The 14,125-nt window shown below is 39.0% G+C and overlaps 1 protein-coding gene across 4 annotated transcripts in view; it reads right to left on the reverse strand.

Moving 5' to 3' along the window:
• The window catches only part of PPP4R4 (protein phosphatase 4 regulatory subunit 4), a 108,616-nt gene that overhangs the window by 19,887 nt on the left and 74,604 nt on the right, over window positions 1-14,125 (reverse strand). For all 4 annotated transcript variants that reach the window (XM_039537868.1, XM_039537871.1, XM_039537869.1 and 1 more), the window contains 7 exons: window positions 12,843-13,012; window positions 10,984-11,103; window positions 8,734-8,811; window positions 6,641-6,724; window positions 4,570-4,752; window positions 1,889-1,994; window positions 886-1,033 (listed from right to left, as the gene is read on the reverse strand). In XM_039537868.1, coding sequence (XP_039393802.1) covers window positions 886-1,033; window positions 1,889-1,994; window positions 4,570-4,752; window positions 6,641-6,724; window positions 8,734-8,811; window positions 10,984-11,103; window positions 12,843-13,012 — 889 coding nt within the window. The remainder of the gene's footprint in view (window positions 1-885; window positions 1,034-1,888; window positions 1,995-4,569; window positions 4,753-6,640; window positions 6,725-8,733; window positions 8,812-10,983; window positions 11,104-12,842; window positions 13,013-14,125) is intronic.

A 14,125-nucleotide genomic window follows, 5' to 3' on the forward strand; every position in this document is an offset into this window, starting at 1 on the left:
GAATAATATAATTTTTACACAACTCTAGGTACACATGTGTAGAACTTTATACATAATGTAAAAAATAATATTCTCAACATTCAAAGAGAAATTATTTCACGTTTAATATTTAGGTTTTATTTTTATATTCCAATGTATTACAGAATGTGTCTTTTTTAAAAAAAAAAGTTGTATTTGTCATCAATAATTTTTATCTGCCATTCTGCTGACACTTAACTTTGTTAAGTCCTTCTGAGGTTCCTCATAGTCCTCTCGTCTTGATTAACTTAAATAACTTTGTGACTGACAAAATTTCACTACTGCACTGTTCAGTTCGCTTCCAGATCATTAACAAATTTATTAAACAATAAAGATCCATGCACAGAACCTGCAGCCACCCAACAGTGAATCTTTTATGTTGAAAATTGATAATTTATTCCTATTTTTTTCTGTCCTATACATTTTCTAATTTGAATCAGTACTTTAGCCTTCATACTGTGACAACTGAGGGCTGATCCAAAGTTCAATTAATTCAATGGGAGAGACTCCCATTCATTTTAAGGGGTCTTGAATCAGGCATCTAATTTCTTTAATAGACCTATAAAGTTATTTGTAAAAGTACAAATAAATGATATCATATGGTCCTCCTCTAACCACTATTATGTTAACATGCTGTAGTAGATTAGTAGGCAAGATTTAACTTTATAAAAACCATGCTTTTGTGTCCTATCATACCATGTTCTTCTGGATGTTTTATAATCCTCTTTTTCTTTTAAACTATCAGAAAAATCTTAGCCCTGTTACTCAACTTATTTAAAGAAGCCATTTAATATTATATTAATATACACCATGAAACGAATAGGGTTGGTTTTTTTCATATAAGATTTCAAACAATTGGTACAATACCTCACATTTGCTACTGGATCATGGGTAAGCTCAAGCACAGGTAGAAAGAAGTATTTACAGAAGAATGATTTGGAAAACAGTTCCATAATGAATTCACAAGTGTCTAAAAAACGAAGTCTGTTCCAGTAACTTTTTCCTTGGCCCAGCTCTGGAAAATAAACCCCAAAAAGGTTATCTGTAAAGTTTTCAGATTGAAATACATCATGTCTCAAAGATTAGCCTGAGATTGAAAGTGATTTTAAGGGTTGTGATGGGGTCAATAAACTCACAAACCCCAGCATGTCAGCCTATCTCAAATTCACTCTCTGGTTGAAATCCTGAGCCCACTGAAGACAGTGCAGTTTTGCCACTGATTTCAATGGGGGCCAGGATTTCATCCTCTGTGTTTGATTAGTCCACTGAAACATCAGAACTACCAAGTGACACAGCTGGTACCTGGAACAGAAACTCATGCATTTCACGCCACATATCAGGAGCATGAAGTTAGAGTTGTGTAAACAGTAAGGATCATTAATGAGGGTTTTTCATCCTTCTGTGCAATTTTTGAGGAACTACGGTACAGATCAGTAGGTCAAACTTGTCAGCTGCTTTTAAATTATTTAAATCCTCTATAAATTATTCATTTTTCAGAAAACGTATCATTCAGCACTTTTTAAAATGCAGCCTCTACTGTTCTATTTTCTAAGAAAAACTGTGCTTTGTATAACACAGCACTTTCAACTAAAAATATTGAATTCCAGCAGTGTGCTTTACAGGATCTTTCAGCATATCGTAAATTTCCTGCATAGACTCTTCCTGCTGAGTACTTTGCATAGCTGTGGTACATATTCACACGTGTTATCTGATGACACTGTGGGCCAAACTGGCGGTCCCATATGTCTTCTGAATATTGTTTCTTCATTGCTAATATGGTTACAGAGTACAACCCTAAGCACCATCTCCTTTTCATTTACCAGAATTAATTTACTTCTCATAAAGTAATTAAGAAAAAATTACTGCTTACGTTCAATCAATTTCTGAATGACTTCATGCCTCTGTTCTTGTTTGCGATTGTAGCGTAAATAAACACAGAGAGTTCGAGCAGCTGCTTTTTGGACAGGGAGAACATTCTTAAAAGAAACAGGAAATACAGTTAAACATCTAAAGGCATGTATAGGTACTTCTGGACACACTGTCAACTACAACAGAAAAAAGGACAACAACTCATCAGGTTCCTTCTGAAAGTGTGATATGTTGGCATGTGGTTTTATTTTCCTTTTTTCCCCTTGCAATGTATTCTACATTATTTTTTCACTCTGAGGTTAACAGATATTACATTTCAAGTTGAAATGCTTTTTAATATCTACTCAGATCAAGTATTTTTACAAATAGACTCCATTAATATTTAATTAAACCTCTTCTTTAATTCAAACAATTGTCACGTTTCAGACTGATAAGAGCCAAACAAGAACTTATAGGCACAGCTGGTTGAAAAAATTTGGCTCCATAAAATTTAGGAACAAACTCAGATATTTAAAAAGGTCTGAATGTTTAACATGGAACCTGTATTGTGCTCTAGGCGCATGTAGACTATAACTTACTGTATATTGCATTTTGATTTCAGTTTTTGTGGGTCTGCATGGCTCCTGATGTGTGTAGTATTTACAGCCCTATAATTTTGGCCCATGATTAAGGCAAAGATTTTGTCATGGTTATTTTTAATAAAAGTCGTGGACAGGTCACAGGCAATAAACAAAAATTAATGGAAGCTGTGACCCGTCTGTGACTTTTGCTGCTGCAGCTCCATGGTTTCCCCTGCCACCATGGTAGCTGGGAGCTGTGGGGATCCCCTCCACTTGCGGCAGCTGGAAGCTTCAGGATGGGGGGCCCTCTGCCCAGGGCAGCTAGGAGCTGCAGGGTGACCACATTTCCCAAAGAAAAAATGGGACACCTTCAGCCACTCACCCGAGGCGTCCCCCACCCCCCACACGAGGCTGTTGCCTGTCGCTGGAACCCTGAGGAGGGCCCCCTCAGGAGTCTGTCACCTGTGCTGGAACCCTGCAGCGCTTCTCTCCCCCAGTCACCTGTTGCCGCTGTCGGCCTGTCACTGAAACCCTGTCAAGACCCCACTAGTTGCCAGCTCCAGAGTGCCACAGTCCCTGGGGCTGAAGCAGAGAATGTCATGGAGATCTCTGGAAGTCAGGGATTCCGTGACTTCCATGACCTCTGTGACATAAATGTAGTCTTATCCATGATCCAACAAAGCACTTAAGCATGTGCTTAATTCTACCCTTATTCAAGTAAAGCACTTAGGCACATGCTTAACTTTAAGATGCACAAAAAAGAGTTATGAAAAGTGATAGCTTTCTGCAGAAAAAAAATGGATTTTTTTTGTTAAAAAAAATTCTTAAAACTAAAACATTTTCAGCCCAAATCCAAAATATCTAGATTCGGATATGACGCTGTAATACCTCATGGGAGCTGTACTTCAGTTGTCTCACGTCCTCATTCTCCTCTTGTGGCTGAGCTCCCCAGCTGGACTTCATAATCCATGATACATCATGGCTGTGGGACTCCCATAATGTACTGCCTCCTCTCACCAAGAGGGAAGACAATGGTGCATAACAGGATATGTAGTCCGACCAAGGAGCCTGGACAGGAGAGGAGACTGGGAGCATGAAGCAACTGAACTACAGCTCTCATGGAGCAGCGCAGTAGCATACCAAATTGAAATATTTTGGTTATTGGGTGAAAACTAAAAATATTTTGCTTTTCTTGCATTCATTTTCTGACAACCAATGTTTATGGGTCAGCTTTTTATATAGTTACCAAATATTCACATTGAAGTAGGTCATGCCACTGCAAAAAGTTTACCATTCCTATTTTATTCATATGTCCCAGTGTGTGAAAATAATAAAGAGCTCCCACATCCTTTTATTTTAAAAATATATTAGTTTTAACTAAAATAATTTAACTGTCATGCACATTTTGTCTCCTATTATTGCTAGCAAGCAATATGAGGCCTGATTTACCATTGCATTACTCCACAGAAATCACTGGCATATCACTGGTGTAAAACTGGAGTAATGCAATGGTGAATTGGGCCCATCAACTTTGACCTTTTTTTATATAGTTTACCAACTTTCTCTACTCTCTCCATCACTTTTTTTGTGTTTAAGCTCCTCAGTATAGGAACTGAACTTTCTACTGTTTTTGGAAATCACTTAGCACACTAAATAAACAACAACAACAACTGCTCTCTTTTACAGTACTCTTCCTCCATGGAATTAAATGTCACATAAGAAAGAGTGTAATATAAAGGAAGCTAAAGGATCAAGCAAAAGATTCATTTTTCAGAGGAGAAAATTTTGATTCACAAAAAAACATATTGAGAATCAGCAATGGCATCGGAAGGGAAATCCAGAAAAGAATACATGACAATTTCATGAAATGTTAATTAAGTCCAACTTTTCCTATGAAAGGTGTGTTGGGGGGAGGGAGGATTCTTTGAGCATTTTCTTAGTCTTATGTGATAAAACTGGTGAATAACCTAACTTTGTTCTATAGAAGATAATATAATAAATACTAATTTTAAATAAGATAAATAGCACATAAAAGTATTATTTATATTGCATTAGTCATTCTAAAGCATCAGAAACAAATATGAAAACAATAGAAGAGAGATAGAGAGAGCTTGGGGCTCACATTTGTCATAATGATTGTCAACATTCTGTGCAAAAAACGATAATAAATCTGATCACTTGATATGATATGAGGCAGGCATGCATATTTTTGTAGTAACTTCTCATGAGTTCTCCATTTTAAAGAAGTTGCTGCTCTCTGTTCCGCAGTCGTTAGTGCCGGAATCAAGTCAGGGACAGTCAATAACTAAAAATATAAAATAAAAACATAAAAAATTTAAAATCTCAAGTCGTTATTGACACAGTATTAATTGAAGCCTAAAATTATGTTAATTTAGAACTCTACAAGACTGATTTGTTTCAATTTTAAGATGATAGCCTGTGTTTTTGCACATGCAAAATCCATTCATCCAGTCATTTTGTTATATAGCCCCACAGCAATGGACAAGCTGATCACCTCCCTACATTAATAAATTTGTACTCGCAGCATGCCCACGAGATAAGGTAGGATCATTCCCATTTTACAGATGGGAAACCAAGGCATTTGCCCATGATCACAGAGGGAGTATATGGCAGAGCTGGGAGTAGAACCCAGGTTTCCCAAGTACTTGTTCAGTACCCTAATCACAAGGCCATCATTCCTCCTAAAAGGATTAACTGTCTGAAAGGGCAGTTCTACACAAAGTTACCCAGATGTGCATACAAATCACTTTGACTATGAAACCATAAAGATGCAATTGCACAACTTAGATGCAACTTAGCAACTATGTTTGAAAATTTGAGCCCTTTTGGAAACTTTGTGGTTAATTTATTCAGACAGAAGGCACGTGTTAACTGAAAATTTTTTCATTGTACAGACGGGCCTTATATCTATATAATTATCTCTCCCTCTAGATATGTATATAAATAAACAAACAAATACAAATGTCAGTTTGCAGTTTTATCAGAGTCAGGATCTGGTCCCATAGTCCTCTCAGGGTATGTCTACATTACGAAATTAGGTCGATTTAATAGAAGTCGATTTTTTAGAAATCGATTTGATACAGTCGACTGTGTGTGTCCCCACTAAGTGCATTAAGTTGGCAGTGTGCGTCCATAGTACCAAGGCTAGCGTCGACTTTTGGAGCGTTGCACTGTGGTAGCTATCCCACAGTTCCCGCAGTCTCCGCTGCCCATTGGAATTCTGGGTTGAGCTCCCAATGCCTGATGGGGCAAAAACATTGTAGCGGGTGATTCTGGGTACATGTCATCAGCCCCCCGTGAAAGCAACGGCAAAAAATCATTTCTCGCCTTTTTTCCTGGGTTACTCGTGCAGACGACATACCACGGCAAGCATGGAGCCTGCTCAGCTCACTGTCACCGTACGTCTCCTGGGTTCTGCTGGCAGACACAGTACTGCAGTGCTACACAGCAGCATCCCCTTGCCTTGCCTTGCAGATGGCAGATGGTGCAATACAACTGCTAACCATCGTCGTCGTCCCGTGGGTGCTCCTGGCCGACCTCGGTTAGGTTGGTCAGGGGCACCTGGGCAGACATGGGTGCTCCTGGCCGGCCTCGGTGAGGTCGGTCGAGGGCGCCTGGACAAAAATGGGAATGACTCCAGGTCATTCTCTTCTTTAAGATTCTTCTAATGGAGATTCAATCCTGCCTGGAATATCATGCCAGCTGGAGACTTCTGCCTGGTCACCTGTGCTGATCAGCTCGCCATGCTGGCCAAACAGGAAATGAAATTCAAAAGTTCGCGGGGCTTTTCCTGTCTACCTGGCCAGTGCATCTTAGTTGAGAGTGCTGTCCAGAGTGGTCACAATGGAGCACTCTGGGATAGCTCCCGGAGGCCAATACCGTCGAATTGCATCCACACTACCCCAAATTCGACCCAACAGGGTCAATTTCAGCGCTATCCCCTCATCAGGGAGGAGTACAGAAATCGATTTGAAGAGCCCTTTAAATCAACAAAAATGGCTTCGTCATGTGGACGGGTGCAGGGTTAAATTGATCTAATGCTGCTAAATTCGACCTAAACTCATAGTGTAGACCAGTGCTCAGTGATTTCAATGAGCGTTACATATGTGAAACAACTTCAGTACTAACCTCCTTCATGTTTAGAACTAAACTACAAAACACAGGTTGCTTACCTTGCTTTCTGATTCACTGTTTTCTCCTCCAGTAGTCATAAGTTCAAGAATTTCAGGAAGGTGACTTATCAGTGCATCTAATACCTATTTAAAGAAATGTTGGATTAATCATGTTTGTAAATTGACTTGGCCTGATTCTTCTCTTGCACAATTGTGACACTTGTAAGTCCCTACTGACTTCAGTGGTGTTACTACTCTTTTACACCAATATAAATGAAAGGAGAATCAGGTCCCATTATTTGTTCTGATAATGTTACTAAGATCATACCCATAATACAGTCAGATCTTTTAAACCGAAGTATTCACAATATAAAATATTAAAATGTAAATATCTTTCCATGTTCCTCTGCAGTTTTGCAAGACAGTTTAGTAAGAACTTTATCAGATATAAAAGCAAATAAATATATTTTGGACAATTTTTGCCAGACAAAATTTAAAACTCTTTTTTTATCCAGCTTTAGCAAAACTGCGCTTGATACAGTAAAATATAATACACTGGAAATGCAAAATAACATGTCATTGAAAGCTTGGGGCATTTAAAACTAGGCTAGAAATAACACTATTAAACATACTGTAGAGACAAATCCTATATTGATGACTGATGGTTTTAGATCCTCAATTTTTGAGTGCTCAACTTGAGACATCTTAAAGGGGCCTAATTTTCAGAAGTGCTGAGAACCTGCTCTATGAAAATCAGGCCCTTTTAAGGTATCTCAAGCTGGGCACCCAAAATCCATATTCATTTTTCAATATCTTGGCCAATGACCTTATACAAAACAAAGTGGTCCAGATATTGAAATAATTCCACTGAAGTCAAAAGGAGTAATCACATGTTAAAGATGAGAGTTGAAATTCCTTCAGTATTTTACTGCATTGGGACTGAATTGCTTTTTTCTTATTTAATCATTTGGCCATTTCAATGGAGAACCCAAAATCTCACAACATCTTTGCAAGATGGTTAAGTATTTTACACATGGCGAAACTGAGGCACATGAAATTTAGGTAAGTAGCCCAAAGTCATGCAGAAAGTCTGTGCCAGACCATGGACAAAAATCTAGGTCTCCTTTCTACAAGTCCTGTCCCTTAATCACAACACTATCATACCCCCTGTTCAGTCAGAGAAAGAAAAAATAACCCCAAAACTTGAAATCTCTCCATAATTTATGTATCCTGAAAATGAATGGATTTACATGCAATTTTATAAATTAATCAGTCTAGATAAGTTACAGGGGCAGTGGAATCCGGGTTGGGAGGGCTAGTCCCCTGCAACGGAAATATTATTGTGATCTATGTTTCTGACCCTGCATATCCTTCTTAAGCAAGTTGTTTTGTGAGCTCAAGCCAGGCAGGGCTCCAGGGCTGCAGAGGGCAGAGGAAAGAGTGAGACCCAGAGGGGCTCAAGTGGCTGCTGCAGTGCCAAGGATTGGTCTAGGGCGCAGGTAGGAAACCAGGTGATTAGGCTGGGATCAGCCACTTCTGGTGCAAACCACTGGGCCCCTGCTTCCCAGCCCAGAGCCAGCTGCTCCACGCCAGCGAAATCCCCATAGCTCTTCTCACTCCCCAGGAGTGCACTCACCCTACTCCCACTCCTATCCTGGACACTCTAACTATCCCCCACTCTCCATGCAGAGCATCCATCCTGTTACCCCAACTTCGTGGGCCCCACCACACACAGAGTACCTACCTGGACTTCCTCTGACACTCTGACTTCCTTCTGCTCCTTGATTCTCCCCATTCTCCATGCTTAGTATGCTTAGATTGCTGTATGTACCTGTATGTATGTATCCATTCAAAGAGAGCTTCTGCCACCGCTGATAAATTATACCATGTTCAACCAAATTTTGAATATGATGAAAACAGGGGAGGGTTATTGACTTGAAATATCCCCCTATTTTTCCCCTTTTATTTTCCAACAGTCATCACCTTCAAAGGCACCAAGATAAATCTGAGTCTAAAATGACTCCTTGAATCTTTATAGAATATGTGAACCAAAAGTAAAGCTTTTCACTTCAATCATTCATTATATTGGGTTATTTTATTGTTGGTAAGCATTATTAATGTAACCAACAAATAAAAAAGAGCAAATATATTACCTCCAATGAATCATCCTGTAGTAGTGTTACCAGTTCTTTATGTATTACATACACACCCGAATCTAAAAGCTTAGCAACCTAAAAAATGACAGTAAGACAAACAAACTATAACACACTTTAGTTTCATGGAAATACCACAGTTAAAATAGCTGCATTTACTTTTCAGTACGGTTTGACTAGAAATATGGAAGTAGGGATGCTGAACAAATCTCTAGCATCCACAAATTGCACTGTAAAATTGTTGAGGTTATGTACTTTCCTGCCATTAGCATATAACATTGCTTTTATAACAGCATGCAAAATGAACACCAGGGCTGTTGCATAACTATTAAACATGCCATTGAGACTGGGCTAACAAGCACTTCCTTTTCTAATGTTTATATTCCAAAGGTGGGTTGTTGTTTTTTAAGGTGACCTGCAAATACTTAGAGAAACATTCAGGGCTTTTATAACAGTCTGCTGCATGCTCCAGTAACAGAGGTAACAGAGTCAGACAGCTGAATTGAAGAAATAAAGGTTGGTTTGGCATCAGCTATGGGCCTTAAGCCTCCCTAACCTTTGCTATTTGAGGCTCTCACTTCATAAACTCCAAGGCTGCTGGCACATTTGATTAGAATTCACAAGTCACATTTAAAGTTCTGCAGTAAGCCTGATGTCAATGTTAAAACAATCAATAACAACATTTGGCAGCAAATAAGAGAAAAGTGTCAAGAAATCTGACTTCTCAGCCATGTGGGATAAATCTGGTAATAACTGATACTCTTTAATCATTTTCTTTGTTTCACTTAGCTCATGCTAATAATCTGTTTACCTCCAGCTAAGAGGAAGGATATAATTTCTTTTAGGACATGGCTACAGAACATATTAAATCAAAAATGTATCCAACTAGAGGTGAGCATCATAAATTACTTGATATCTGTGTGACATGTGGCTGACTAATTACACTGATGACATGATAACAACACATTAACATACCCTAATTGTGCACAGCATTTCAAGTGTAATCTCATAAGTCCTTTTTACAGGGCTAAATGATTTTCTTTTATTTATTCAAATATCTTTTTAAAGGTGTCTGGGGGTAGAGACACAAAGTACAGGATTTTGCAGAATTATATGCTAGTTATACAATATCCACTACTAGCTTCAATTATCTCCTTCTACGGCAATGTTGTGTAGAGGTTAAAGCAGGGAGTCAAGACACACTGGTTTTATTTCTAACTCTACTAGAAATTCACCATAACACCTTCAACAAACTGTTTAACCTCTCGACCTCATTCTCCCACGTTTATAAATTGGGGATAATAAGAGTGAGCCCTGAGTTGTTCTGGGGCTTACAGTAAAGCTCTGCAATCCTTGGATGAAAGTGACCATCTGAAGAGTATGGATTATTATTAAATTGAGGAAGGGGATTTTACATTCATTTGTGCAATTCGTTCAATTTAAAAATCATTAATACCTACAAAACCAAGCCATTTAATATATTTAATAAAGCAGTACAGTGCAGCTTATACAAAACCAAGCAGTTAATTATAATATACATACTTGTTACATTTATGTAACTTTCTAACTCTGTTAATATTAAAATTCAGTCAGTGTTTTGCTTAGAACTGGTGCTTACAGTGTCTTCCACACACTGTCAACTAAGCCCCAAATCCTACAGTTCTACAGAAGGACTGCAGAATCAGATCAAATGCAGCATATTCCTTTCTCGCTTTCTCTCACTCATGTCTCCCTCACATACCATCCTTCTCACTTTTTTTAAATCTACTCTCTCCCTACTGATTTGGGATGGTGGGGGTGGAGGGGCGAGGAGGAGAAGAATTCTTTCCTTTAGTCCCAGTTATTTCTCCCAATTCCTGTCCTCTGGCCCTTTGGCTCCAAAATCTTGGACCATACTGTTTATTTACACTACTTAAATTTCCTGTTCTGGAGTCTTTCCTATCTGCTGTCCTCCTAATCCACCACACCAAAACTTCCCTCACCAAAATCAATGACAACCTCCTTCTAGTTAAATTTCCAGTCCCTTAAAACATATTTAAAAGGTGTGTAGTGGATTATAATTATATACCAGAAGACTTTCAATAAACTGAAGAATTTTAGCAAATTTTCCAAAGCTTTCTCACTGAGGCACTCCGTAGTTAAAATATAACAAATGTCAATTTAAGCAGACAAGTATCAAAACCACATAAAATATTAAAAAGCCAAAAAAAAAAAATCTGAAGTACTAACAAAGAAACTTTCTGGACTTACTTCATACAAGCCAATAGCCATAGTGTATCTGACTGGCACTTCAGGGTCATGACAAAGACAGAAAAATGTAGAGTATAGTTCCAAATGGAAGTTTTTCGGATCCACAAAAACAATCATGGCCTGTGGACAAATAAGATGCAGTCTTTAATCCAAATATACACATATAGGGCCAAAATGTTTGGGATTCCAGCTACTGGAATGACCACCTCTTCCCCTGTGTGAAACCACTGCTGCTGTAATCAGCAGGACACTTGAGCTAATACACGCTGATTTAAAAATGGGGGAGCTGCTGATAGGACATTTTCTGTGACTCGTGCTCAACTCTGGAACCCTCTCCTACCCCCATGGTCTGATACAATTTGGATCAGCTAACTTTTGGACACGCTGCAAGGCTTTTTCTGAAGAGACAGATTGAGAAATACAGGATAGTTTGCACAGGAACCTATTATTTCATGATGAGTTAACTAACGGGCAATCTATATTCTGAGCGATTGGGTCCATTCCAGGAGGACAGGAAAAAGTCTTGGTATTGTGGATATGGATCTTTTAGTTTTACATATTTTAACTTATTCTCTAAACAACTAAAACCTTCAATTGGAGATTTTAAAAACAAATAAATAAAATACATGTTTAGACAGCAACAAAGCCAATCTTTGAAATTTTGGCTAACATTGTGTATGCACAAAACATGTAATAGCTCAAGAAAATCAGTAGATATCTAATTATGTACTTTGTGCAGATTTTAAGCCAACTTAAAAAACGTGGCTGATAAGGTTGACTACAAAGAAATGTTCCTTTAAATATAAAGGATACCTGTAAACATTCAAAATAGAAGGCAGATTAATAGAAACAATAGTTTTAGGCATAAAAGCCTCATTTCTATATATGTGAAAGGACCTTTGTTTAGCAAATACATGAGGGTACATGAGTTGGACGCATATCTAGCTCATTCAGAGCTAAATCCTGTGCCACTTGGAAAGCCAGTTGTGCAGAATGGGTGGGGAGGTTCCAGCTATGGAGAGCTTACAAACAGCTGTTCTTTCAATGCCATTGTGCAAGAGGCTTTGAGGGAACAGTGTATGTGAGAGATCTTTGATGATAGGAACGTCTTGGTCAAAACTCACCACTGGTTTTCTGTGATTTGGGGATAAAGAGAAGTCACAGAATCTGACTTCCATTGCCTCCAGTGATATTTTCAGCCCCAGGGCTGGAGCTCCCAGCCAGCCTCCTGCTCCCCGCTCCCCCTGCAGCTCCCAGTCCCCCCCAGTGACAGGACCCTGCAGCTCCCAGCCACAGTGGGCAGTAGGGACCCCTCGGAACTCCCAGCCGCAGCAGGGGGTGAGGAGACCCCAAAGCAGCTCAGCTCCCATGGGTGACAGGGGACCCCAGAACTCCCACTCACCGCAGGTGGCAAGGATCCCCCCAGAGCATCCTGCCACTGCAGACAGCAGGGTGCCCCCAAAGCTGCTCAGCTGCCATGCAGTGGGACCCCAGAGCTCCCATGCACTGCAGTGGCAGGGCACCCCAAAGCCTAGAAGAGATGGGTACTGAACTCTCTCTCTCTTTTGTCAGGGATATTTTTAGTGAAAGTCTGGCAAAGGTCATGGGCTTCCATGAATTTTTGCTTATTGCCCATGACCTCTCCATGACTTTTACTAAAATATCTGTGATAAGAACTTAGCTTTACGCAAAGCCTTCTTGGAGAATCCCTGCACTAAGTCAATTTACTTTTGCTTTGCACAGGAGTTCGGATTTGGCTCACAATATACTATATGGTAACAGATTTTACATCTTACATCTATTCCTGTTTTGTGGCTAATGTGTATAATGTAAGTTTTATAAAATAGCAGTTAACTTACTGGAAAGTTGTAAGCACAGTTCTTCCTTACTGATATATACTTCTTTTCTTGCTCTAGGGTTTGAAGTTGTATCTGATTATCATTGTGTCCATTTTCCTGCTGTAAACCCAGTGTGCAAAGTTTCTTGTAAAATTCCAAAAATCTCAAGTGTTGCTCTGGAGTAAAAATTCCTTTAAAAATACAACACTAATGCTTAAGTTTCTTGTTACAGAATATCAGGGAAAAAGCTAACAATATCCAACAACTTGAGTTTATTTCCAGAGCAATCAAATAAACCATTTCCCCAATTCATTCTCATATAATGACTCCAACAGGAATCATTTCCTTATTGCAAGTGGTAGGGTGAAATAGTGATTACAGAAAAATTAAACCTACCCATAGAAGAAGAAATCTTCACTTCTGTATTTTAGAAATATATATTTTTTAGAATATTAAGGGTTTCATTTGGGAGGATTGTGAATATATTTTAAAAGTGGTACAGTCGCGTTTATTCCCCTTCTTGCCTCCAAATCCTTGAACACCACCACCATTCTCACTGAGCTCAGGCAAAGCCCTTTGCACAAATTAAGACTTTGGGACCTTAAGGGTTTAAGTAGGAGGAGTTTATCTGGGCCACCTGTAGTACAGTGAATTTCACCTTACATTTAAAGGATCAGTGGGCTGGATTTTGATCTCTATCCAGCCCCTACCCAGTTTATAGGTATATAGGGACCATAAAAAAATCCCATGATATGGGACCAGTTTAGAGCTAACCTAAGCGGCCCTACACTGCCTTAGCCTCATAGGCCTCAGTGCAGGACACATGCTGGTGGTGCAAGGGGAGCGTTTGTACAGCTCACTGCTTTGAGGATTCTGAGCTGCATATTCAGCCCCGAGAGCAGCCAGGAATCCAAGTGGTGCAAAAGTGGCATAAAGCCTCCTTTGCTCCCATTTCTTCCTGGGCTAACCCTTTGTACTGTATTTGAGGAGACATAGCACAGCATCTAGCACCTTACTGATAATATCATGCCCTATTTTCAAAGGTTTATAGATTAACCACAACTAACACACTCACTTCAAGATGAAACTTGCAACAAACCTAGGCATCAAAACAAAACAATGAAAGTAGAGAAAATATGAAAAAGAAAAAACAATCTAAACTTTGTGTTACAGATGGTTTCAGAGGGTTTTTGTACTCCTAATTATCATTCCACTTGATAAATTTTGGCTATCTGGACATTTTCTAATCTGTATACTTCACAATACATTGAGTCACTCTGAATTTATAATAATAATTAAATCAT

Source organism: Mauremys reevesii, linkage group 4, assembly GCF_016161935.1.
Source record: "Mauremys reevesii isolate NIE-2019 linkage group 4, ASM1616193v1, whole genome shotgun sequence".
NCBI lineage: Eukaryota > Metazoa > Chordata > Testudines > Geoemydidae > Mauremys > Mauremys reevesii.